At 38.9% G+C, this 25,673-nt stretch overlaps 2 protein-coding genes across 2 annotated transcripts in view; both read left to right on the top strand.

Annotated features, from left to right (window-relative positions):
• The window catches only part of LOC134678951 (protein AF-10), a 42,781-nt gene extending 33,065 nt beyond the window's left edge, over window positions 1-9,716 (top strand). Inside the window, exons 19-24 of the mRNA XM_063537707.1 lie at window positions 578-614; window positions 1,048-1,219; window positions 1,916-2,024; window positions 2,556-2,690; window positions 4,318-4,430; window positions 8,573-9,716. Coding sequence (XP_063393777.1) covers window positions 578-614; window positions 1,048-1,219; window positions 1,916-2,024; window positions 2,556-2,690; window positions 4,318-4,430; window positions 8,573-8,608 — 602 coding nt within the window. The 3' untranslated portion in view covers window positions 8,609-9,716. The remainder of the gene's footprint in view (window positions 1-577; window positions 615-1,047; window positions 1,220-1,915; window positions 2,025-2,555; window positions 2,691-4,317; window positions 4,431-8,572) is intronic.
• A 7,883-nt stretch (window positions 9,717-17,599) lies between these two features.
• The window catches only part of LOC134679380 (sensory neuron membrane protein 2-like), a 28,451-nt gene continuing 20,377 nt past the window's right edge, over window positions 17,600-25,673 (top strand). Inside the window, exons 1-4 of the mRNA XM_063538277.1 lie at window positions 17,600-17,716; window positions 18,978-19,135; window positions 19,984-20,125; window positions 24,015-24,275. Coding sequence (XP_063394347.1) covers window positions 17,600-17,716; window positions 18,978-19,135; window positions 19,984-20,125; window positions 24,015-24,275 — 678 coding nt within the window. The remainder of the gene's footprint in view (window positions 17,717-18,977; window positions 19,136-19,983; window positions 20,126-24,014; window positions 24,276-25,673) is intronic.

Raw genomic sequence — 25,673 nt, 5'->3', positions numbered from 1 at the left:
ATTGTGAAGATCAAAGGGGCCTTTTTAATAACAAAACTTCCGTGAGACACATACTTTAAATATATTAAGAACGGGTCACTCACGTATTTTAAGTTTCACTCCGTACCGAGAAGTGTCATCAGGAGCTTGCGTTTACGGTGACAAAAAGCAGTTCTTGTTACGGTGATCAAAGGGACCATTGAACATGAACAGCTTTTGTTTAATTCATTTTGATGCTTAGTACCTATTTTATTTCTTATCTTAGAAATATAACTAGTTGAACTAAAATATTTTAAAACTAAAATAATGTTTACATTCATCTGCCAAAAATATGTGGCGTCCCACGGGTATAAAGGTACCTTATGGCGGTTGAGTTGCGCTATTATTAACGCCACGTGTTTGCGGTGCTATGCGACGTAATCGCCTGCCGCCATAAGGTACCTTTTCCCGTGGATCCTCATATATGATTGTTGCGACAAGTCAACTGGTGTTGCCACTGTTTCGCCTTTTGTTGATAATTACCCTTAGAGGCTCGATAATACACATGAGCAAAGATGAGTTATCGAAAATGAGTTTAACATAACTTATTCTTTTTAAGGTTCTGAAAGGCCGCTGAAACCTAAGTTGGAGTCAAAGTAAGTAGAAGTTGATATTTTTCAGTAGATTGAAGTTATTTATGTATATGTTCGTGTTTTTTTTATCGAGCGAAACCCAAAAACTCGGGATTCGAATCGCTGAATTCCCTAGAGCAGCGGTCGGCAACCTTTTAGCAGCCAATGGCCACATAGTAGTTAACGGAGGTGACGCGGGCCGTACTTTGTTAATATGTATTTATGACTTTATAAGACCTTGTCGTTTGTCACTATTATATACAAAATAGCCAAGGCGGCACTCGGGCCGCAAGTGACAGTTTCACGACCTGCATGCGGCCCGCGGGCCGCAGGTTGCCGACCGCTGCCCTAGAGAAAGGCTTCAAGATTGCTAATATATTTTTTAGCAACCGTATAGTGATCCAAGAAAGCGCTAAGACTACTGCACGTTAATTTGTATGTGTTTATATTGGTCTAGGATGGGCGGCGGGTACTCGGCGCCGCACATGCTGGGCAACGAGCTGAACCCGGAGAGCGGCGCCGCGGCGCGCCTCCAGGAGCAGCTGAGCGCCGAGCTAGCGGCGCACGCGGCGGGCGGCGCCGGCCTCGACCCGCTAGTGCCGCCACCGCTCATCAACAAGGCGGCCCCGGTAATATACAACACAATAGACACACCAGTGTGCCTCAACTTGGCCCTAAACTGCCCATGCCACGCCCTCCGACGCCTTATCTTCTCGGCTACCACAGCTTTACAACTATGTACTTTTGTAACTTAAATTTAATACTATAACGCAATGCCAACTGGCGACTGAGATCATAATGCCATATCCTTTACCCCTGGTCAGGTTAACCAAGAGTAGGGAATGCAATATCGTGATACCAGGATCCCTCGATACCAATTTGCATGCGGGATCCCGCTCGTAAATTAAGCGAGTTCCCGCGAGATGTGCGAGATTGAAGAGCGACGTGGTTCTTACGTGCTACTACAAGTAACACGTGCTCGGGTGTGTGCCTACTGGCGAAAATTCTTCACGGAGCCTAAATGCGTCTATGGAGGAAGGGGGTAGCGACTCGAAAGAGCATTTCGCCCGAATGTGTCTATTTATTTCATCAGCTTCGGTTTCCACTCAAAATATTAAAATTTTATAATTCAACTGTTCTGACATAATCATACTCTGCTTAATATCACGGAATGAGCTATAAGACAAGCTCTGCAACATTGACTCGAGTGAAGGTTAGGACGATATGGCTCGTCATAGTGTGAGTATAATAAAGCATCCGCGGGGAGCGGTATAGCATCGTGGTCATATGTGTTCAGTAGGTAATGTAAGCAGTTCTTGTTACAGGGCGCGAGCTCGCGCAGCGGGTCGGGCGCGCAGAGCCTCGACCAGTTGCTGGAGCGGCAGTGGGAGCAAGGCTCGCAGTTCCTCATGGAGCAGGCGCAACATTTCGACAGTAAATATCAACAGCATATTTCTATACACTACCGCACGGTTGGGACCATTGAGAAGCAATGTCGGACGTTTGATAATACCTATTTATGCAATTATGGAAATTGCATCTTTTTGAGGTAGATAATAATTATGTTTACGAGTGTTTTAGGTGCATTAATTATGACACATTAAATAAAATGTTACCTCTATATTAGTATTTTCTGTTTTTAAGTAATAATATTTTGTCGTATATATTACCTCGTAAAAGGGGCAAAAATAGTACGGTTTGCCGAATAGGATATTTTCGTAATCGGCAAAAGTTTAAAAGAGATATATTTACCATATATCTGATCAGGTGTTACAAGACTTAGCCGACGCTTCCCACCGACACAATATCGCGTAAGCAATGAAAACCGATATTAACTTGTTAATTCTTTTGACGATAACAATTTTAACGCGTCATATGCGCGTGACAACCCCTTAAACGAATCGCCACTATTTTTTACACCTTGTATGTGTAAGGTCTGATGAGTGTACTTGTGTGTGTGTGCAGTAGCATCGCTGCTGTCGTGCCTGCACCAGCTGCGCACCGAGAACGTGCGGCTGGAGGAGCACGTAGGCAGCCTGCTGCAGCGCCGCGACCACCTGCTGGCCGTCAACGCGCGCCTCGCCATCCCGCTCACCGCTGGTCAGTCTGCCTTTCAAATGGATTTCCCGATAAACGTCACCTGATTGAGCTTAGGTTTCTTATTTAAATTAGTTTTTATTAGACTGCACTCAAACCAAAACTTTTGGGCCAACTGAATCGGCCTCAATCTATATACTCTTTAGGTACTTAAATAAAAGTAATCAAATAATTTGTATATTTTCGGGTAGTTATAACCAACCAATTACAAAACCACCTGGATCTGTCACTGAATGACCTGACTTTAACCTACGTTATTTGATCATGTAATGTTTTCACTGGCTGAAGAAGCCATTTGAGGGTAAATTTTGTTTATTATTTTTTAAATACCTAAAGATACGTAAGGTCACTCGATAAGTTTTGAGATGCTCGAAATTCGAAAATGGAACGCACCTGAATTATATGTTTTTAAAAAGCATATTTATTTAAAAAATATTAAACACAAGTTGCCGATTCGCTCCAATTTAAAAAATGAATATGTTACAGTCATTTTTCCAAAACGGTTCCCGCGTTTTTTCTTTGAAACGAACGATGGAGCTTAACCGCGAACATTTGCGTGCTATGATATTTTATGATTTTAAATTTGGTTTATCTGAACAATTGTTATTGCAACGATTGCAGTCAGCGTTAGGAGATTCTGCTCCTTCACGGGCAACAGTTTTTAGATGGTTCAACGAATTTAAAAGGGGTAAAACCAGCCTCAAAGATGACCACCGAAGTGGTCGCCCGCAAACAGCAGTAACTGCAGAAAACGTGTGGACTACTGAAATGTTGGTGCGAGAAGATCCACGAATAACATACAAGGACATAGAGAAGATCCTAGCGGTCAATTCGGGGGGCGTTAATATAATCCTACATCAATATCTTGGAGTGAGGAAGCTCTGTTGTCGTTAGATCCCGCGTTTGCTCTAACAAACTGATGAAGTTGCGATTTCTGCCCTATCGAATCAAGACTGGCAAAAATGTTTTCAAAGTTGGTTTAGATGAATGGAACTTTGAATATAGAATGATAGAGATTATTTTGAAAAAATGTAATATAAATAGTGCTAATATCTTGAATAGTTTTTCTGTATCTCAAAACTTATCGAGTGACCTACGTACAGACTATAGGAGAAGGTTTATTCGAACACGTTGTAGTTTAGGCAATTTTTTTTTCGGTCTAACAGTGTTCTGTATTCGTTTTTTTTTACCCAAAGGTTAAAATTTAAAAGTATAGCTCAAAATGACGTCGCAACCGGTTTTAGGCTTTATAAGATGCAATTATAAGTTTCGGGGACAGAGAACACAATTTGTTTATCTGCAGTTGCGTGATATTTTGCTATAATTGCCAACTTTGACCAGGTAAAACAAAGTTTTATTTGCTAATATAATAAATAATAACTGTAATACTGTGGGACTTAGTCAATCTGTGTAAGAATGTCCTATAATATTTATTTATTTATTTATTTATTTATTTATTTAATAACACTGGCCATGTGTTATTTCGTTAATGTGACTTTCGGACGGTAGTATTTTTCAGTTACAGGAAGTCACACATTATACAATTGTACACAAATTAAATCATTGTCGAGACTTCTGACAAAAAAATATGAAAAATCCTTGAAGTAATGATGTATATTCGATTGCGCAGTGCCTACTGGGCCGCCGGAGCCCCGCGGCTGCGCGCGCGAGAATGGAGGCGCGCGCGCGCCGCCCGCGCCCGTGCGCCCCGCCGAGACCATCACCTCCGACCGCGGCCATCAGGTACACGCCATGCCTTACCTCGCGCATTATCATAATGTATAGTATCAGCTTATTATTGATGACTGAATATCGAAATAAATCACAAAATATCGTCGTAAATATTCGCATTTATTGCACATGACAAACAAATAATTAATATTTAGAACTAGCCTTTTGCTAATCGTGACAAGAATTTATGCGGATTTTAAAAGTTTTGTACGTTTTCGTTTGTTTTAGGGATTGCAATCCGGACTGGTTTTGAATCCGGCCGGATCCGGCCGGATTTTGGCCTCAATCCGGCAGATCCGGCCGGATCCGGCCGGATTGGTATTGCGGATAAAAAATTCATCAAGTCACGTATTTTATCATGTTTTGGCGTTATATGCGAAGTTAAGGATATTTTTAATGGATTAATAAAACGGGTGTCTTAACAGGAGACCTAGGCTCTCCGAAACATGTCGCGCGAGTGACTAAAAACAAGTGAGTCTAAACCGTAAATTATTCAATGTTAGTATGCCTCACAACAGTTTTAATTCGATGACGGCTGTTTTAAGTTTCAAAAATCAACGTTTTCATTACTTAACCACAAATACAATCTTCTTTTTCTCTTAAAATATCTATAGCCCAACCCACATTACCAACAAAAAGGTGCTCTCAATTCAACCATTTTAGTTTTAGCAAACAAAATCAATAAACGCTGTATACCTATACAAGTACATTTAGTAGCATAATAATAGCTTGTGGCGAGCTGACGGTGAGTGGCGACACCGCGGACCCCTATTCCAGAGGGCCCTGTCATCTGGCCCTCGCCTCTGTGCCTCTCGCCTTGATTGGCCGGCCAGAGTGGAGTCGCAAGAGCGGGACCTATGCTCCAGGATGGAAGTGTAAAATGTCATAACGCCGGCGGCCCTTGAACGGATTACCGGGATCTGGCTACCGCAGACTCACCTCTCGACAACCTCACAGCCGCTCCAAAGTGTTGCCCTGTTGTCGCACTGTGCGTGCGGCCATTGCGGGGCCCACTCAATGAGTTGGCGAGTCACCACCTGTCTTATACAATTTTGAGACTGATTGTCACGGCAGGTGTCCGCTAGTCTCTCCCATAGCCCATTATCCAGTCCATCCAACTTTCAAATCTATAGCCCATGACCTTAGTTCCCATCGCAGCACAAAAGTGCTGCACTGCAATAGTCTTTGCACCTGGCGGGGACCATCTCTTGATGTATCACATTGTGCGTTCGGGGTTGGTATCCGCCACGTGTATCCCTTGCTTTTAGATTAAAGTGTCTTAAAGGGCCTCTGCGCTGTTGGCTTCGGCCCCACGTACGCCTCCCAAAGGTCCGGGACCCCATGGTCTCGAGATATGGAAAAGACATACAAAATAATAATAATAAATAAATATTATAGGACATTTTTACACAAATTGACTAAGCCCCACGGTAAGCTCAAGAAAGCTTGTGTTGTTGGTACTCAGACAACGATATATAATATACAAATACTTAAAATTAAATACATAGAAAGCAACCATGACTCAGGAACAAATATCTGTGCTCATCACACAAATAAGTAATTGTCCTTACCGGGATTCGAAAACCCAGGATCGCGGCTCCACAGGCAGGATCACTACCCACTGGCTAGGTCAGACCGGTCGTCAAAAGTCAACATATATTTCTCTATTTAATTTTATAAATATTTATTCATTATATTTTAAATGCAGGTAACACTTATTATAAGTGGGCTAAAATGGTTTGTACAAAATAAAACGAAAGAACATGTACATTAAAGAGATTTTGCGTAGAGTTCGTAACTTTTTACCGCTTGCCACCAAAATTGCGCTTGCACAATCTCTTCTTCTTCCCATACTAGATTACGCCGACATTTGTTACCTGGATATTACGGAGGACCAGCTAAACAAACTAGAACGACTACAAAATGCTTGTATTAGATTCATATATGGCCTGCGCAAATTTGACCACGTCTCGGAATTTCGAACCAAGCTCAATTGGTTGCCTATTCGTCTGCGTCGCAACTCTCACATTCTCACCCTTCTTTATAACATTCTCTTCAACCCCACTACCCCCCCTTACCTTAAAGAACGTTTTAAATATCTCTCTTCTGCGCGGTGTGCGGAGAAGCATCTCCTTGCTCCTCCTTCTTCTTCTTCTAAATTTTATAATACCTCCTTCACTTTTCGGGCTGTTCGATTGTGGAATGCTTTGCCGTCGGATATAAGATGCGCCAAATCGCTTTCCATATTTAAAAACCTTTTAAAATCCCATTATCTGTCACTGCCTTAATTTGCCTTTATTTATTTATGTATGTATATATGTATATATATATATATATATATATATATGTATTTTATATATTTATTGTATTTACTTAGAATAATTCTTTAATATATCTTTTATATTTATTCTTGATATGTGAGGCTATTCTATTAGTATTCTACGTAATCTCGTATCTGCACTACCCGTTCATTGTTGTAAGTTATTGGTTTCCTGCTACCCAAAGGTTGTCTGGAAGAGATCGCTTTTGAGCGATAAGACCGCCTGTTGTTACCTAATGTAATATCTGTTCTTTTTCTGTATTCTTTTTCATTATGTGGTGCACAATAAAGAATATATTATTATTATTATTTGTATCTCCTTTCTGGATTTCACGGGCCTATAAATCCCGGTCTTTTGATAGGCTTGCGTGGGGATACTGATCCAACACGTAGAGGCCCTTTGGAGAGCTTTAATGTCATGTAGAACGCCTGCTGGAACCCGTTCACAGGCGCAACAATTGACACCCATGAACCGGTCGCAGCAGGCATTGGGACTATTGTAGAAAAAGTGAACAGTATTCCGGTCTATGGATTGATGTTTGGGTGGACAATGAGACTGGGCTATTGTAAAAGAGGTCCGGACACCTGCCATAACAATGTTAACACCGTCATCGAGGCAGGCGGTGACTCGCCGCTGACTAGATGGGCCCCTGAATCTGCCGTCGCGAAGACGACCAGGAGCAACATCGGTGTGAGCGGCTCAGGGGTGTCGAGATGTGTGCGCCGCTTTCTACCCAGTGACTGTTAACAGCCACTGTGCCAACTCGCGTCTTATGCATCTTTCACTTCCACCCCTGGAGCATATAGCTCTAGCGACTCCTCTCTGGACGGCCAATGAAGGCGAGCCAGAGCTGAGAGTCCTGCGGGTCCCCTTGGGGTCCACTCCGACCGACGAAGACACGCCGGAGACGGAGACCCTGACCGACTCTCGGGAGCACTCGGATCCGTGGGGTCGTTACTCCCCAACAGCTCGCCACAAGCTGCCCTGCGGGCTTATTATTATTATTTGTATCTCCTTAGATATCACGGGCCTATAATCCCGGTTTTTTGATAGGCTTGCGTGGGGACACAGATCCAACACGTAGAGGCCCCTTGGAGAGCTTTTATGTCATGTAGAACGCCTGCTGGGACCCGTTCACAGGTGCAACAATAAACACCCATGAACCGGTCTCAGCAGGCATTGGGACTATTGTAGAAAAAGAGAACAGTATACCGGTCTATGGATTGAAGTTTGGCTGGACTATGAGACTGGGTTATTACAAAGACGTACGGACACCTGCCATAACAATATTTTCACAAGTTATCGAGGCAGGCGGTGACTTGCCGCTGATTAGATGGGCCCCTGAAACTGCCGTATTATTATTATTAAATTACAATGTAACAACACAATAAATTGAATATAAACCAATCCAGTGCTACGTGCTACGGTACTAGTACGGTGCACGGAAATCTCACGACACATATTTCGTCGGCTAGAAGACTGGCGTCAACTAACAAACAAGTTGTTGTGTTGCTGTTAGCGAGCGAGAAAATTCGAATACTGGCGAGAACTTTTAAATTTTAGCAGTGTTTTAAGCTGTTATTATATATTTTAGCGCGTTGATTCACTTTACCGGATCCGGGACCGGATCCGGTGAATTTTGCCGGATCCGGTATCATGAAAAATGTGCCGGATCCGGCCGGATTACCGGATCCGCCGGACCGGATTGCAATCCCTAGTTTGTTTTGATTACCCTAAGTTTGAACACTGGCGGTTTTTTCGTTTTTGTACATGAAGTATTTCGTGGCATATCCGAGTACATTAAAAGAATGAAGTGGATCGGGCGTGTTACAGCTGATGATGCGCGAAGTGCAGCAGAAGCCTAGCTGAAAGCAGCCTGGGGGCGGCGAGGGCGGCGACAGCGGCGGTGGCGGCGGCGGCGCGGGCGGCAGCGGCGCGGCGCGCGACCCCGACGCGCTGCGCACCGTGCAGACCTACATCATGCTCGAGCAGCGGCGCCGGGCCGACTTCTCCATCGACGCCATCCTCAAGTTCGACCACTGAGCCGGCGCCGACGCGACCGACGGCGGGTCACTTATTAGTTGCCGGTTACTGCATTACCCGAGTGCGGACGAGTCGCCGCGACGTTATGTTTCCACCGAACCTGTCCAACAATACATACCCATTATCATATTTAATTACCAATTGACGATCGTTAGTACCCAGCTTGTGGCTATTATCAATTAAATTTTTCGATAGTGCGAAACGTGAAAAGACACTAAGAGCTCGGACAATCGTGTAGCTCTCAAAAAATGTGAGTAACGTTCCGCGACTCCAGAGTCGCTTCAGCAGAATCAGTAGTGTGTCGCCGACGCCGACCGGGCCAGTCGTCAACCACTTACACGTGCTAATTTGGACTTCATTGCGGACGACTAAACACGAGGACAATCGCTCTGCGCTGTTTAATAATTCCGACTAATTACAACAAAGGCCATTGCGTAACATCATGCGTTCCTGCATTACTGCAATGTATACTGAAGTTGCGCTTAACACTTCATAATATGATTATATCAATAGCATTGTATAGATCAAATATCTTAAAACTCATTGGAATTTATGTTTAAGACTTTTCTGTAAATATTTAGTAAGCGCAGCTACTGTAACACGTTTCATGGCCAATGCAGTATTTTTTGTGATGTCGTTGTTAAAGTAAAACATGATTTGCTTAATAAGAACTGTTGAAACTTTTGTCTGTTTACAAGAAACTAAATGATAATAATAACAGCTATTACTGTAATAAATGGTAAATGTTTGATGTTACAATTGATTGTATACTCAATGTTCAGTGTTGTGTTCTTCAATGTTCTGTAACATATCATATACATTCTAAGATCATGTTTAATCAATGCCATTGCTCACTATAACCAAAGAGTTATTGACTGTAAAATTATTGTAATGTCTGAGAATAAATCGAGCCCTGAGTTTGACGGTTGAATTATATGTCGTTGTACCGTGCCATGGTTTTAATGTCAACTATTTAATAAAGGCGGGATTCCACCAGAGTGCGCCACAAGCATTTTTGTATTGAATATGCTTGTACCTTACACTGGTGGAATCCCGCCTTTAGAATTACTGCATAATGACTGCTGTCAAAATATATTTACGTATTTTTCTTAGACGTCTTAGACTACAACTTATTACAATAAATAACTCTTCTATAAATAAAATTAATAAGGTTTAAACTAAATGCTCACGCAGATGAAACAGACGCTGCTTTATTGGCAATGACAGGGATCAAATATATAAAAAAGTGGGTTATTCCCACTAGTTACCACCAAATTGTTACCAGTGGCAACTAGTGGGAATAACCTAAAAAGATACCAAAAGTGCAATTGGCGGCGATAATAATTAATAACCACCTATCGAAGGATCATTGCGTCCTTATTGTCCTCTGTAGTAAGTATTTGGCAGGTTTCAATAGTATAGGCGCTAGAGAACGACGTCGCAAGAAGCCCCTGTTGGATTTACTGGACCGTGAAGCAGAATAGCACTTTAAAAAGTAAAATTAAGCTGTAAGCCTCAAATGTACAAGCATAGTAACATTGGGTGTTGAATGTATTGATAATGTTTGTTGAATTTCGAAATGCAGATAATCAGTTGGCTATTTTACATTTTAAGTTTGAATCGGGCACCGCAGTGACTTTAAGACACGCAAAAATTCGGTTGCTTCGAGCTAATGGATTTCAACTAGCACGTACGTCACAATAAAATATTAGAATCAGTGATTGGACAGTCGTCGTAGTCGAAAGTAAATCCATCATCGACATACCTAATTAATCCACTGCTTTTTTAAAACGAGACGCTGAAACACGTACAATGTTCTTATACCTATTCATATTAATTGACGATTCGTAAAACGAGATTGCTCCACCGATGGTCAGTAAAGTATATTGCTGTTAGTACGGACGTTTGACAATCATGAGATTCATGAGACACAAGGTTCGTTTTAAATGTGTGCTTATTTAATTTTAAGATAGACTTTTTCATCAAACTAGACAATGCCACATTATTCAATCAGTGTAGCTTGAGATGAAAAAATAGACGCCAAATTTTCGGTTTATATACATATAAAGGGTATAATTTGGTATTATGCAATGTTCTTATTAGTTTAAGCATTTGTATTTTTGTACTGAGGTTTATTTAATATGTACATTAAATGATAAATTCATGTGTAAACATTTAGCACAAACCAGAATATCTAATATTGATGAAAACAATGCTTCGCGCACTATACATTTTAATTAACTATTGACATAAACATTATTCAATAATGTTTGTTTTCTAATGAATCTGTGAATTGAATACCAACATTTTCTATGTTGTAGTATTAATTTCCGTAATTCAATTTGTTCAATAACAAAAAATGTTATTCAAGTGCATGTATTTGTGGGAAGGCGTTTATAACTTTGTTAATCTTTATAAAAATGCATTTGTATAATTTTGCTGTTAACAACGTTTTTGGAGCATGACAATTTTTGTGTATGGTTTTATCCGAGATTTGTAAAAAAATATTTAAATGGCCTGTTAATGTCAGGTTGCACCTTACCGTCGGTACCTAATAGTAATTATGTTGCTGCGGAAAGCTACACAGTTCTCTTCTGAATTGCGTAAAACAATCCATCGCTTATTGTTGGTGCAACAGGATCTATAATTCCTGGGAAAAAAATTACGGCAAATAATAAAAGGCTTTTATGTAGAGTAAAGTTTGGGTCGCAATCTGAATGATTATTTTTTGTTACGATTTCCAAAATGTATCTTGTAGTTTAAAGTTTAAACTATACGTTTGAGTATTTATTAATTGCTGGTTAATGTTAGTAAAATAATTGTGTAATTAATTATTTATTTACTACTTTAACTAATAGAATCCTTAGTTGGCAGTAATAAGATATTACATAAGCATACAAATTATGCTAGTGTCCTACCATCACTTTAAATTAAGAAATAAATACGGCCATTGCGTACTTAAATGTGTTCGAATTGCAAGCATTATCGATAATTTTACTTGTATTTTCTCGATGCGTGCAAGCAGATCGTGTCAGGCACGACTCCACTCTCATCCTGTATAATTCCGACATAGCAAAATACATTGAGTATTTTCCATACCATTTTTATATAATCTGTGTAATTCGTGTAAGTTTCGATAATTTTACAAGATTCGGCCGTCTCGCGCTTGCATATTCACTCTAACTAGACGAATCCTTTCGTCGGCTAAATCCTATTAGCGCCACTTGCACCATCCCACTAACCCGGGGTTAACCGATTAACACAGTGTCAAATTGTATTTTTAGCTATGGTAGCTCCGGGTTTAACCGATTAACCCCGGGTTAGTGAATGGTGCAAGTGGCCCTTAGAATATTAATACGATGGTCGGAAATTGCCTTTACAATGTACATGCTCTGAAAGTGATTAAATGTTGGTCTAAAAAAGAATCTTAAGGTAGCAATCAACTTGTTACTTTTACATAGGTACCTACTGGTAACGTAACGTTAACGGTGACATTGGTGTTCCTTATCCCGATCCCGCGCGGGGAAATTGTGTACTTGTATGTTGCGTTTATTGGATGCTGTTACTCGTGTACTCTATTGAATATGTGCAGTCAGTGTGACTAAAAGAATCGGAACACGTCATTATTTCTATGAGAAGAAAGGTGTGTTACGATATATTTAGCGACTTAGCCGTCACTATCTATTTAATTTTGACCCTGATGTATATTAGTGCGACTGAGCTACAAAGGCAAAGATGCGAGCTTAATGGGTATGGGTCAAATATATAAACAGTACACAAAATATTTACGTTGATCAATGACTTTTAGGCTGATTTCTTCTCACCAACACCAACTAAGTTCTGTTATGACGAAGAGACTTCAACCTATCGATTAGGGATTGCAATCCGGACTGGTTTTGAATCCGGCCGGATACGGCCGGATTTTGGCCTCAATCCGGCGGATCCGGCCGGATTGGTATTGCGGATAAAAAATTCATCAAGTCACGTATTTTATCATGTTTTGGCGTTATATGCGAAGTTAAGGATATTTTTAATGGATTAATAAAACGGGTGTCTTAACAGGAGACCTAGGCTCTCCGAAACATGTCGCGCGAGTGACTAAAAACAAGTGAGTCTAAACCGTAAATTATTCAATGTTAGTATGCCTCACAACAGTTTTAATTCGATGACGGCTGTTTTAAGTTTCAAAAATCAACGTTTTCATTACTTAACCACAAATACAATCTTCTTTTTCTCTTAAAATATCTATAGCCCAACCCACATTACCAACAAAAAGGTGCTCTCAATTCAACCATTTTAGTTTTAGCAAACAAAATCAATAAACGTGTATACCTATACAAGTACATTTAGTAGCATAATAATAGCTTGTGGCGAGCTGACGGTGAGTGGCGACACCGCGGACCCCTATTCCAGAGGGCCCTGTCATCTGGCCCTCGCCTCTGTGCTTGCCTTGATTGGCCGGCCAGAGTGGAGTCGCAAGAGCGGGACCTATGCTCCAGGATGGAAGTGTAAAATGTCATAACGCCGGCGGCCCTTGAACGGATTACCGGGATCTGGCTACCGCAGACTCACCTCTCGACAACCTCACAGCCGCTCCAAAGTGTTGCCCTGTTGTCGCACTGTGCGTGCGGCCATTGCGGGGCCCACTCAATGAGTTGGCGAGTCACCACCTGTCTTATACAATTTTGAGACTGATTGTCACGGCAGGTGTCCGCTAGTCTCTCCCATAGCCCATTATCCAGTCCATCCAACTTTCAAATCTATAGCCCATGACCTTAGTTCCCATCGCAGCACAAAAGTGCTGCACTGCAATAGTCTTTGCACCTGGCGGGGACCATCTCTTGATGTATCACATTGTGCGTTCGGGGATGGTATCCGCCACGTGTATCCCTTGCTTTTAGATTAAAGTGTCTTAAAGGGCCTCTGCGCTGTTGGCTTCGGCCCCACGTACGCCTCCCAAAGGTCCGGGACCCCATGGTCCCGAGATATGGAAAAGACATACAAAATAATAATAATAAATAAATATTATAGGACATTTTTACACAAATTGACTAAGCCCCACGGTAAGCTCAAGAAAGCTTGTGTTGTTGGTACTCAGACAACGATATATAATATACAAATACTTAAAATTAAATACATAGAAAGCAACCATGACTCAGGAACAAATATCTGTGCTCATCACACAAATAAGTAATTGTCCTTACCGGGATTCGAAAACCCAGGATCGCGGCTCCACAGGCAGGATCACTACCCACTGGCTAGGTCAGACCGGTCGTCAAAAGTCAACATATATTTCTCTATTTAATTTTATAAATATTTATTCATTATATTTTAAATGCAGGTAACACTTATTATAAGTGGGCTAAAATGGTTTGTACAAAATAAAACGAAAGAACATGTACATTAAATTACAATGTAACAACACAATAAATTGAATATAAACCAATCCAGTGCTACGTGCTACGGTACTAGTACGGTGCACGGATATCTCACGACACATATTTCGTCGGCTAGAAGACTGGCGTCAACTAACAAACAAGTTGTTGTGTTGCTGTTAGCGAGCGAGAAAATTCGAATACTGGCGAGAACTTTTAAATTTTAGCAGTGTTTTAAGCTGTTATTATATATTTTAGCGCGTTGATTCACTTTACCGGATCCGGGACCGGATCCGGTGAATTTTGCCGGATCCGGTATCATGAAAAATGTGCCGGATCCGGCCGGATTACCGGATCCGCCGGACCGGATTGCAATCCCTACTATCGATATACATATGCTAATTTTTGGTCTGAACATCTTAAGGTTAATAAGCTTAATGATGATGGAAAAGCTTTACCATAGGGTCAAAAGCGGCCCACGGATGCCACGGGGCACATTTGGTTAGCTGAATGTTTTGTAATTTAGTTAATAATTTCTTGATCATTTTCCCAGTGGCAATGTGCAACACCGAGGTGACCTTCCTAATCATGATCTCAGCCTGCGTCAGAGTAACACTAGTGTAAGGATAACTTCGTTCCATTGTGACTGATTTGTTAATTAGGTTATAATTTAATTAATGGTTAATGTCCTTTAAATAAATAATTGTCCTAATCTGACTTTAGTCTATCATGATACTTATGTACGTTTACGGGAACATTCCCGAGTTGTATGGGAAATAATCCTAGCTCTGGAGAATATTTCTATTATAATTAATGATTTAATGCATTTGACGTTGACATAAACAGCCAATTACCAAACCTACTAATATTGAAATAAATAAATTCGATTAGATAATACCCGCTTTGTTTCTTTATTAACAAAATTGTCAACCCACATTATTTGTAAGTAATATCTATTCATAAGAAGGGCTCGTAACTTGGTGGCGTTTTTGGATTAGGGTGTAAATTTTCTAACTTTCCGCTACTTTCACATCTGCAGAGCAAAACTTTGTCGGTGCCGTCGACGTCATTATGACGCAAATGCTATGTACAGTGCTTATAGGATGCTCATGACGTTGCGATACCCTAATAACAAAGCATGGCATTTATATGAACGAAATAATGTGAATATAGTTAGACCAAGCTAAGTTGCCAGCGATTTTGATAGCCCAGACCGTGAAAGAGTTATTTTAAAGGTCAAATATCTAAGGAATCATTAAATAACCTTGCCCTGCCCTGCTCCTCAGCAATACCAAAGAGACTTTGAAAAAGAGGCGTACTGTCAAAGTAAAATCTGTAGCCACAGTAAATTTACTCCCATCTTTCTAAGTTACGACACTTAATAAAAATTTTAGAACCCCGTACTTACCCTCTGGCACTGAACTGTTTATGTAAATGGATTATTATTTATCGAATCGGTAGCTAAATATCAAAACGGAAATTATAGATAAGTACTACAAATCCATTTTGAACCGAATTTTTATTGCTAATTGTAACAAAAATACCTATAAGTACATTTAGACAGTAAGTTTTAATAGGGTCAAACGTATAACTTTCAACCCGTTACGTAGGTAAACTAACTACATACCCGAAATTAATATGTATATGTAGGTATCACTATTCAGGTAGGTTGGTAAGTTATCACTTATTTGCTGATTCTAGGTAAACTAGTAAAAAGAATATGACATCGATTATCACTGCGAAATCAGTGTTAGAAGTTGCATAGGCTAAATCATATTTATTTAAATTTATAGTTTATTAGTAAGATATATAGGAAAAAAACTTACTGCCATCAGAAAGATACATTATTTGTGATATTCCTATGATAGTTATAAAATACCTAGTTACGAAATACTTACTAGCCCTGAAAAATCGGCCCAAAATCACACAGGTTAAGTACTAAAAATCATAAACGTCCGGGGGTTTTTCAATATTTCCGACATTTCGTCTTAAAACAAATCTAATTTTTATAAATTGAAATATGTACTGCGTTGGTAAATTTAAGTAAACATTCGCAAAATGGATTAGTTTTCCTATTGAAATAATATTCATGTATTATAGAAACAAATAATTAGTCTAATAAAATTATGCTTAAAATTTTATATTTATATTGTGTAGGGCGCATCCTACAGTACCTATGCATTTACCTAAGGGTTAAATATTATAATCGTCTAGTAATGACCCAGACTCAGTGACAATAGTAGTCTCTAGCGACTTTCATATTGATGATCACTGTGACAAGGTACGAATTGAATACTGAATAAAAAATGGGTGATAAATTAGTACTTCCGACCGTACTACTGAATAATAAGCATTACAATTACAAAAGATAAATATTCTTTCATCATAATCTTTATTTAATCCTATCGATCCAAATGAACCGATTAAGTTTTTTTATTGTAATTGCGTAATGAATGACATTGATAATATTTACGTCGATTATAATATGGACCTAGTTATACATAAATATTAACACATTTTATTAAGATATTTACCTACCCACCTCATTTACTTTCCGACTTTTTAGGGTACCGTAGTCAACTGGGAACTCTTATCGTTTCGCCATGTCCGTCTGTCTGAGCGTTTATTCCATAATCATTAGTAATAGTGCACTGCCTTATGGGAATATATAGTTCAGATTCGGATATTGAATGAAAGCCAATTTAATATAATACCCCACACGATTATGTGCCATGCATAGTTTGGGTGCAATACTTAATGCAATATTCGCAAGGAGGCGGGAGTCATTTTGATGACGTCTTTCCGCTGAAGTAGATGGCCGGCGCCGCTGTCTCCCGGCAGTTTTGGAGACCCAATACCATGCCCAACAACATACTAAAAATTAGTAGAGATTTCCGGATCTGAACTATCTCTTCGACCGTTTCCCATAAGGCATAGTACTATAGTGCTAAAAAGCTGCAATTTGGCATTGATATAGAAATAAATAAAATAAGTATACAAAATGATTATAGGACGACATCAATAAGTCTTGTGTTGTGGGTTCTTAGACAACGATATATTATGTAATTTATATGTAGTTTCTATACCCAATCTATAGTTTCAGCCGTAACCGAACCTTCGACCGAAACTTGATTTTTATGCCGAAACCGAAATCGAAACTTCGGTCGGACACTAAATTCGGTGCAAACGTAGAATGGTCGGAATCTAATCTGCTTCTTGATTTAAGTCGGTTAAAAACTAGATATGTCATGGTGAATAATCGTAATTAATCTTACAACTGAACCCTAATTATTACTCTCTTTATCGTTATCAATCTAATACAATGCCAATCAAATATAATCACAGTCAATCGAGTTGGCCCCACGTATGCTGACCGATTGCAATAGATCCTGAGGTGCCCGAAAATTGTAGATATTTATTAATTTAGCATCTCTAGGAAAAAATGTGTAGCTTTGCTTGTGGGGTCTCCACTGCCGTACTTGGGGCAGCGCTCCTCATTGGCTCTACTATAGTAGGTTATGGACTTGTGGACGGTATTATAGACGGCATAATCTCAAACGTGAGTACCTAAATTGCAATTTAAAACTATGACAAGCGTTAAAGCCGTAACAGCCTACCGTACCGCAATGCGGCCTTAGTGCGGTCAAAATGTCTTTCTCGCTCTTACTTATAGCTGCGTCCGTCTTAAGGTTGCGGAGCGGGGCGGTAGTCTGTTACGGCCTTAAAATTCAACAAAATTTGGTTTTACAGTATTTTTTTCCTGCCATTTTAAATTTTCCAAAAAAGGTTACCAACTGATTTGTTTTAAATTTAGTAGTTACCCTACGATGCAAGCTCCTGCATCTTTAAATACCACTGCCTTTTCGTATATCTTTGTAACTTTTGGGAATCTAGCCGAATTACACACTCCGAAAACGATCTGATACATTTTTAATTGTTATAAATCTCTTCCAAAAATGGCTACAAACATTCTATATGCATGCACAGCTACTCCATATAAAAATTAACTGTAATAATATTGTCGTAATAGGGCCCATAATTCAACGCGAGTATACTTGCAACCCTACTATTTGGAATAATAAATGTATAGGTTGTAAAAACCCAAAACAGGTAACTAATATCCAAATAGTTACTTATTTTGAGTTTATATATAAGTAGAGGATATTCACATAATATATATATATATATACGGACGTGAAAGACCAAGTAGTGATATTTTACAGACATTCGTTGTAAACTGTTTTAAAGCATTTCTTAAAATAAATAAGTAAATGTAGTAATATTTATTTATTTGTAGTAAAAGGCTAGGTGCACGAATTCGCTTCGAATAGTTATTTGTTTTACTAGGAGAGGCAAAGTTTTTGTTTAACCGTTCGTGCTATTAATTGATACCCGAGCAAGCGAAAGATTCTTGAGAAAAATGAGAAAAATTCTTCAGAGAAAAATGGAATCTTGAGCGTTGCGAGGGTTAAACAAAATTTGCCCCCGAGTGAAGCACTCAATTTTTCACTACACCAACCCGAAGCAAATATCAATTGAAAAATACCAAACGAAATCAAATTAAATCCAAATGAATGTTATTAAATATTTATCATCCAAAATCATTATTTTAAAGTCAATTCTACCAGCAAACATAAGAAAACAACTCAAAATTTGCATTTGATTACTTTGCCTCACATGTGAATAAAATGCAACTTTGCTATCAGTTTTTGAAGTGCAAAGTACCTAAGCCTTCCCGAGCTGGTGTGATGAAAAAGTATTTAAAGTTACGATTCCCGAAATCCCAAAAAGCTGTCTATGAATGCAAACACATGTTTCAGGAGATAGCCCTGGCTGATGGGTCACTAAACCTGGAAAGATTTACAGACATTCCATTCGCCATGAACTTTAGTATAAGAGCATTCAACCTCACAAACCCAGATGAGGTGCTAGACGGAGCTACTCCTGTTGTTGAGGAAATAGGACCTTATATATACAGGTAAGTGCACGAAACATCTTAAAAATATTATTGTTTAGCTAGGTAGGCCACTGTGGGATGAGGACATTCCCAACAGTCGAATTAATCAAGATCTCAAAAACCTTTATAATTAACAACAAGTTTGGTACCCCCATTTCAATGAAATGTAGACTCGTAAATACAACGCGTTTTAAATTTTATATTAAAGGAAAAAATGGTAAAATTACGGATCCGGCAGGACTTGAACCCGCAACCTCCGCAATCCGTGCGTTAGCTCTGCCAATTGAGCTACGGAAGCCTACCAGAATTTGGAATTTCGCTCGCAGACGTATCTGCATGTTTAAAAAATTGATTTACAACGCCTTTTTCGAAATGCGCTACGTCTGTTTATATAGCGAAAGAAATTGACCTAACAAACTTTCAATTAAATAACTTCAATTGCTTACCTACTTATATCTATCTATAGGCATAAAATAATGTCAATTTTTTGGTGTCGATGTACAGCTGTGGGTACCGGTTTAGAGGTACTTAAAATTCAGTGCAACGTCCCCAATTGAACCCTGGGCAATATGCTGCGAGTCTTGTGTAGGTACATAAGCATTGGAACACGGTCTCACAAATACAATTATATGTATGTCGAAATTAATATTTTTTTTTCGAGTAATACACATTACACAATTGAAGGTATTATAATATAAGTTAACTCCGTATGCATTTGGATTGCTGAGTAGGTTGGTTGAGGTATGCCGCAGCTGTCAGAGTATAATTACAAAATACTTATATCACAGTAAAGGGTGCAGAGTAATTGGATCCATCTCTGAACGCTTCATGTATAGAATAACTAATAGTACTACCCTTGATGTTTGTAGGTTGTATCAAAGCCGGGAGCTGCTGGAGTCTGATGAGAAGACGCTGACGTATAGGTTCAGAGACAGCTTCGAGTTTGACACCGAGGGCTCATACCCGTACACTGAGGACGATATCATCACGACCGCCAATGTTGCGTATAATGTAAGCCATTATTTGAATTTTACTTTATATTTTTAATATTGCTTGCTGACCGCTGACCAGCGTTTGCCTGAGGTGTATAATTTTGCACTCTACTTGTTCCATAATGAACCATAGTAGTCGACTTATATTCACTTACAGGGTGTTTATGTGTATAAGGTTATCTCGGAGAGATTTCTCTTTAGCGATAAGACTTACTGTCTACCATAATTTGATTTTTTTGTAGGTGTCTTTTATTACTGTTATGCAATGAAGAATAGTTGTATTTTTTCCGTGTTTTTTTTTCAACCCGTAGCCACATTTTGGCGAGGTGAATATTTAGGCACATAAGTCATAGTGAGCAAGTAAAAAATTGTTTTTGCTGTCATACATTGGAGCTAACCACATATTATTTTTATTTTTGCGATTTCGGGGTCGGTCCCTTAGTAGAAGTTGCTCAGTATGAAATATATGTAGATTCACCTCACAAAATTTGGCTAAAGGCTGAAAAAACATTCCGTATAAGTTATATTATACTTACTTACCTACATTTCACATTTGTTTTGGTTCTTTGGTGCGTGTCAGGCTACTATTCAGGTGAAGATGTGTCTAACCCAACACAAGCGAAAGAAGGCCAACGAATGCCATTATTGGTCCCGTGGGGAAAGATTAAGGCTAACGAAATTTAAGTATCACGTTGTCATCGGTGTTACTCTAACAAATCTCACTCACTATTTGATATATGCATGTATAATTGCATTTCACTTTATTGTTTAAATAGGGTAGGGTAACATTCCGTTGATATTTGAAATATTGGATCGATATGATCGCACTTATAACGTTGTTAGGTAGGTAGCTATATATCAAGTTTCATCTTATTCTCCCTGTTTTTGTTATTAGTACAAAATATTACAATCGTGCACACTGAAAACCGACATTAGAACCCTAGTACGTCGTTTGCCAATTATTATGTTGGTTGATCTAAATTGAATCCAAAAACGGTATTTAATATTCATACTTATGCATCTGTATTATTCTGTATCGCCTCGGAGCATGTACCAAGGTATGTATATTAAGTTTTTGAAATATTATCCCCAAGTTTGCTTTGCGAAAATATTATGCTTATATGCTCCCATATTCTCAATTAGAAATTATTATACATACTTTTACATAATTCACTTACTTACTAGGTCAGATGTTGTAACTAACTAACTATGTACCTAGTCGATATATGCACTTAGGTATTAGTCCGTTAGATAGCATAGCTCTGCACCGACTTTGACTAAATAAGTGTGGAAATGTCAATGTACAGATGTTGTGCATAATTATTTTCCATCGTATTTTCACGGAATCGTGTCTTGCTATTTCAGTCAGTCTCGATATAAAAAGTACTGAGGTCGACTGAAGTAGCACAACCAATACGAACGTTTCTGAGAAAATACGATGGAAAACAATTTTGCACTACATCTGTAAACGTCACATTTTCATAGAAAGGTGATATGTATGTAGACATTTCCATACTTTGTCAATGCAAATGCCATGCAGAGACTGCTTGGTCCGACTCGACCGTGTCCGATTCTCAACAACGTTTACGCCAGGTACAAAAAAAACACGGAATAGAAGACATTAAGATATCGTTTCCTAATTAAATATATTAACAACTGGTCACTCACGTAGTCGAAAAATGCTCGACATGTTTCTCTCCGTAGTTCCGTACCGAGGAGTGTCATCAGGGGCTTGTGTTGACGGTGACGGATCGGCGCAGAGTGCGGGCTGCAGCCCACCGCGCCAACGCAGGCTCCTGATGAGTGATGACACTCCGCGGTACGGAGTGAAACATGTTGAGCGTTTTTCGACTTAAAATACGTGAGTGACCCGTTGTTAATATATTCAATACGTCTGTATCTCGCGGAAGTTTTGCTATCGAGTCCTTGTTTAATTAATTTTACCGCAGAGTTTTAAAATATTTAAGAAAATAATACGATTAACAAGATAAATCCCTAATTAGGTAAGTATGCTAAGTGCCTATTTCATCATATCAATAACATAGATATGTGATTGATTGATCGATCGATAAAACTTGTGTACTTAGAAAAATAGGTAAAATAAGATACTTACGGTTACCTATTCAGGGTCATTCTCTGAGAATACGAGTATGTCTGTGGTTGCGTCTAAGCCATTCGAAACCATATTGCCACGATTCTATTTATACAAATTGTATGGGTCGCGGCACTTAGACCCCAGACTTATTTTTTGAGAATGACCCTTCACATACTCCTGACTGACATATGTGACGTTATCTTTGAAAAGGGACCTTATTGTGGATGGCGCTTACGCTATTATAAACGATAATCTGATATAAATACAGTGCCGCGCGACGCAGTGCGGCGTAAGCGCCATCGACAATAAGGTCCCTTTTCATAGATAACGCCCCATATATCGAATGATATCTTACAAGTATCCAACTCATTGGTAAGCCAATAGCTGAGGTCGTCCGTTTGTATTTCAGCTTGTACTACCCTATCGCTACAATACTAAAAGCGCTTGCTGTGTTGAAAATAATCATATATTATTACTATAAGTAAGCCTTGTTGACGTACCTATATGTAAACTACTTATATCAACTAAATTTAATAAGCTCCCGTGACGGTAATCCTGACAAGATATCAGATACGTAAATGCCTAGGTATTTATAATACGATAAATGTGTTTACTTTCAGATAATAAATTAGAAATAAACAATCCTTGTCGATTACCTTAATTACTTGATAGCGAGTGTAGTGACCCTGCGTAGGCTGCGTAAAATACCTACTAAATTATAGTACTTATACACTTTATAACCTCAAAACTCAAAAATGTAGGTACCTACCGAGATGACAGCTATCACCGTACCCAAGCTATTTGGAAAATAGGTACTATAGTTTTAATTACGCTTTCGGATGTAAATAAGTACCTACAGATAATACTAAACTGTAGAAAGACGAAAACATCGCAATAGCATGTATTTAAGCGATTTATATATCCATCCTATTTAAATGCTTTCTATGTAACTGGAAGTTCAGATATCATCGATAGACTAGCTGTAGCCGTGGCTTCGCACTCGATGGTTTCGGAAATCTCTATCGATTATCACTATACTTTATAAAAAAATCCCCACCCCGTCTGACTTATGTATGGTTGCGATAAACTCAAAAATTACTAACGAATGTTCATGCGGTTTACACCTATATCAAATGATTTATGTGTATAATTTGTTATGGTTTGGTTTAGGTACCCGTGCCGAGCCGGGGCAAGTCGCTAATTTATAATAATAAAGCGGCCAATGTCCATCCCATATTAGGCTTTATGTTTTCTACCTTTTTGTAAATTTCGTAATAATTGGCTAAGAATAACAAATAGGTATCTAAATTGTGTAGGTACCAACTTAGCAACGTAATCCCTGTGTTTTAATGCAGGCACCAATTTTAAAAAAAACTGCTGCCATTTGACCCTCCAATCAAGACAAACAAGGCTTCATTAGGATACAATGTTTTTCATTCGCCGAATAACACCCATACTACATACATGCACGACCAACATGAGAACGTTTATTATTAATGATTCTCATTGTAAACACATATGCCTCTCTCTTAATTTATAAACTCTCCATACAAAGTGACCCGTTTTTATTGCTTGGGAGTGAGTCCATGTCGCAATGAGTTTTGCGCGGCTGCAAGTCAATGACCTCTGGTTTGAATCTGCACGTGTTTAGTTCATCACTAGCAGAGACCTTACAACTCTTACAAGTACAAGTATACCTACTACAATGGCCACTTCAATCCTAAACAACGGACTTTTAATTTACCCTACACTACCCTATGCGCGTAGGTATTTTACTTTAATGTGTTGTAAATGTAATCAATGTATGAATCAGGCCGTACTACACGTCGTAGAAGTGGAGTATCCAGAGCTATTGGGCTTGCTGAGTCTAGCGCTAAACGGCGTGTTCGGCGAGCTGAACACGCCGGTAGCATCGATGCGCATCGGGTCGCTGTTCCTGGACGGGCTGGCGCTGTGCACCAACCCGGGGCTGGTGGGCGGCGTGGCCTGCAGCCAGATCCGCAGCCTTGCCGGGGAGAACCGCAACATGGACGTGCAACCTGATGGCTCGGTGACCTTCTCAGTCTTCAACTATGTGAGTTCACAAGATATCGCCCTCATTCACAATAATTAGTGCTGATCTTAAAATACTGCTGATTGAATAGATATTATTTATAATTAAGGTATATTCGTTTAAGACTGCATCGAGCAAAATCAGCGAAAAAGGCAGTCACCGTTTAGTGGCTAGCGTCCACATCTCTTGATAATTTTTTTTATAATAAATATCATTATTATCCCAAAGAGTGTGTTTACAACGAATCACCCTTGAAAATTTGAAATCATTTACAATATAATAAATACACTCATGCAAAGTTGTACCTAAAACGAGATGAACGAGTGTCAGCGTTTAGTAAAATTTGTATAAAAATTTCGATGCTCAAGCTATAAAATCGAGTGATTTCGAAAGCCAGATAACTGGACTACAACGAATCAGGCTGTTCCTATTTTTCCTCTTAAAGACAACAGAGAAACTCAATCGTAAACGTAAACTTTCGTAAAATTTCCATACATCCGCCATATCTGTCAAATTCTCCTTTGAATCAGATGCCCGCTGTGGGCCGTCCGGAGCGGACGCGTACTTAAAATCTCCCATTTTGACAGTTCATTTATGACATAAATTCATGTCCGTATACGAATGATGATACCAGTGAAAAACTGTGTTCAAAATAAATAGGGTAAATGAATAATGTCACACGGAGATCAAGAGTCATTAAAATTTTGATTTGTTTTTATTCATAAGTCATAATACTTTAAAAATATAACAAATTATATAAAAAATATACGAACACAACCAAATCAGTGTAATTAGTTTCTTCCTAATTCACTAAAAATGAAAAAAGTTTGAAGATTTGTTTTATCTTATTGGAATAAATTTTCATTGTGCTGGCATTCATATTACGTCATTTTAAAAACATATATGACATAATGTCAATATACTAGATAGACAATTTATCAACAAATTTCTTCACATTTTAACGTAAACAATATAAATTATTAAAATTTTATTTATGAAGACGAAGCAATGTTGTTCACATAATATCAGCAATAAAATTCTTAGTTTCAACCAGTTTTGTTGCTATTCTGAGAGCTATCACGTGCTTTGAAAGTTAATTCAATGATATATCATCAAGAAATTGAAATCAAGACTCGACCTGCAGTCTCAGCGAGTTTTTGTGGCTATATTATCAGTTGAAAGAACGATATTTAAAGCCAATACCGCAGTGGTCTGGTTTACGAGTACCTATATTGGTTCCATGTGACGATTTTTATATAAATGTATCTATCAAATTAACGTGCTTTTATTTCATTGATATTCGGTGCAAAACGATAACTCAGTAACGAAAAATAATTACTTATCAGAAATGCCTTAGGGTTTTTTTCAGTGAACGTTTATTTATAGGTATTTATGAGGTCTTATGTCTTATCAGTGTGG

The sequence above is a fragment of the Cydia fagiglandana genome, chromosome Z (genome assembly GCF_963556715.1).
Source record: "Cydia fagiglandana chromosome Z, ilCydFagi1.1, whole genome shotgun sequence".
Lineage (NCBI taxonomy): Eukaryota > Metazoa > Arthropoda > Insecta > Lepidoptera > Tortricidae > Cydia > Cydia fagiglandana.
Note: the sequence above shows the minus strand (reverse complement) of the source record. Positions and strands in the feature narration are given on the sequence as shown.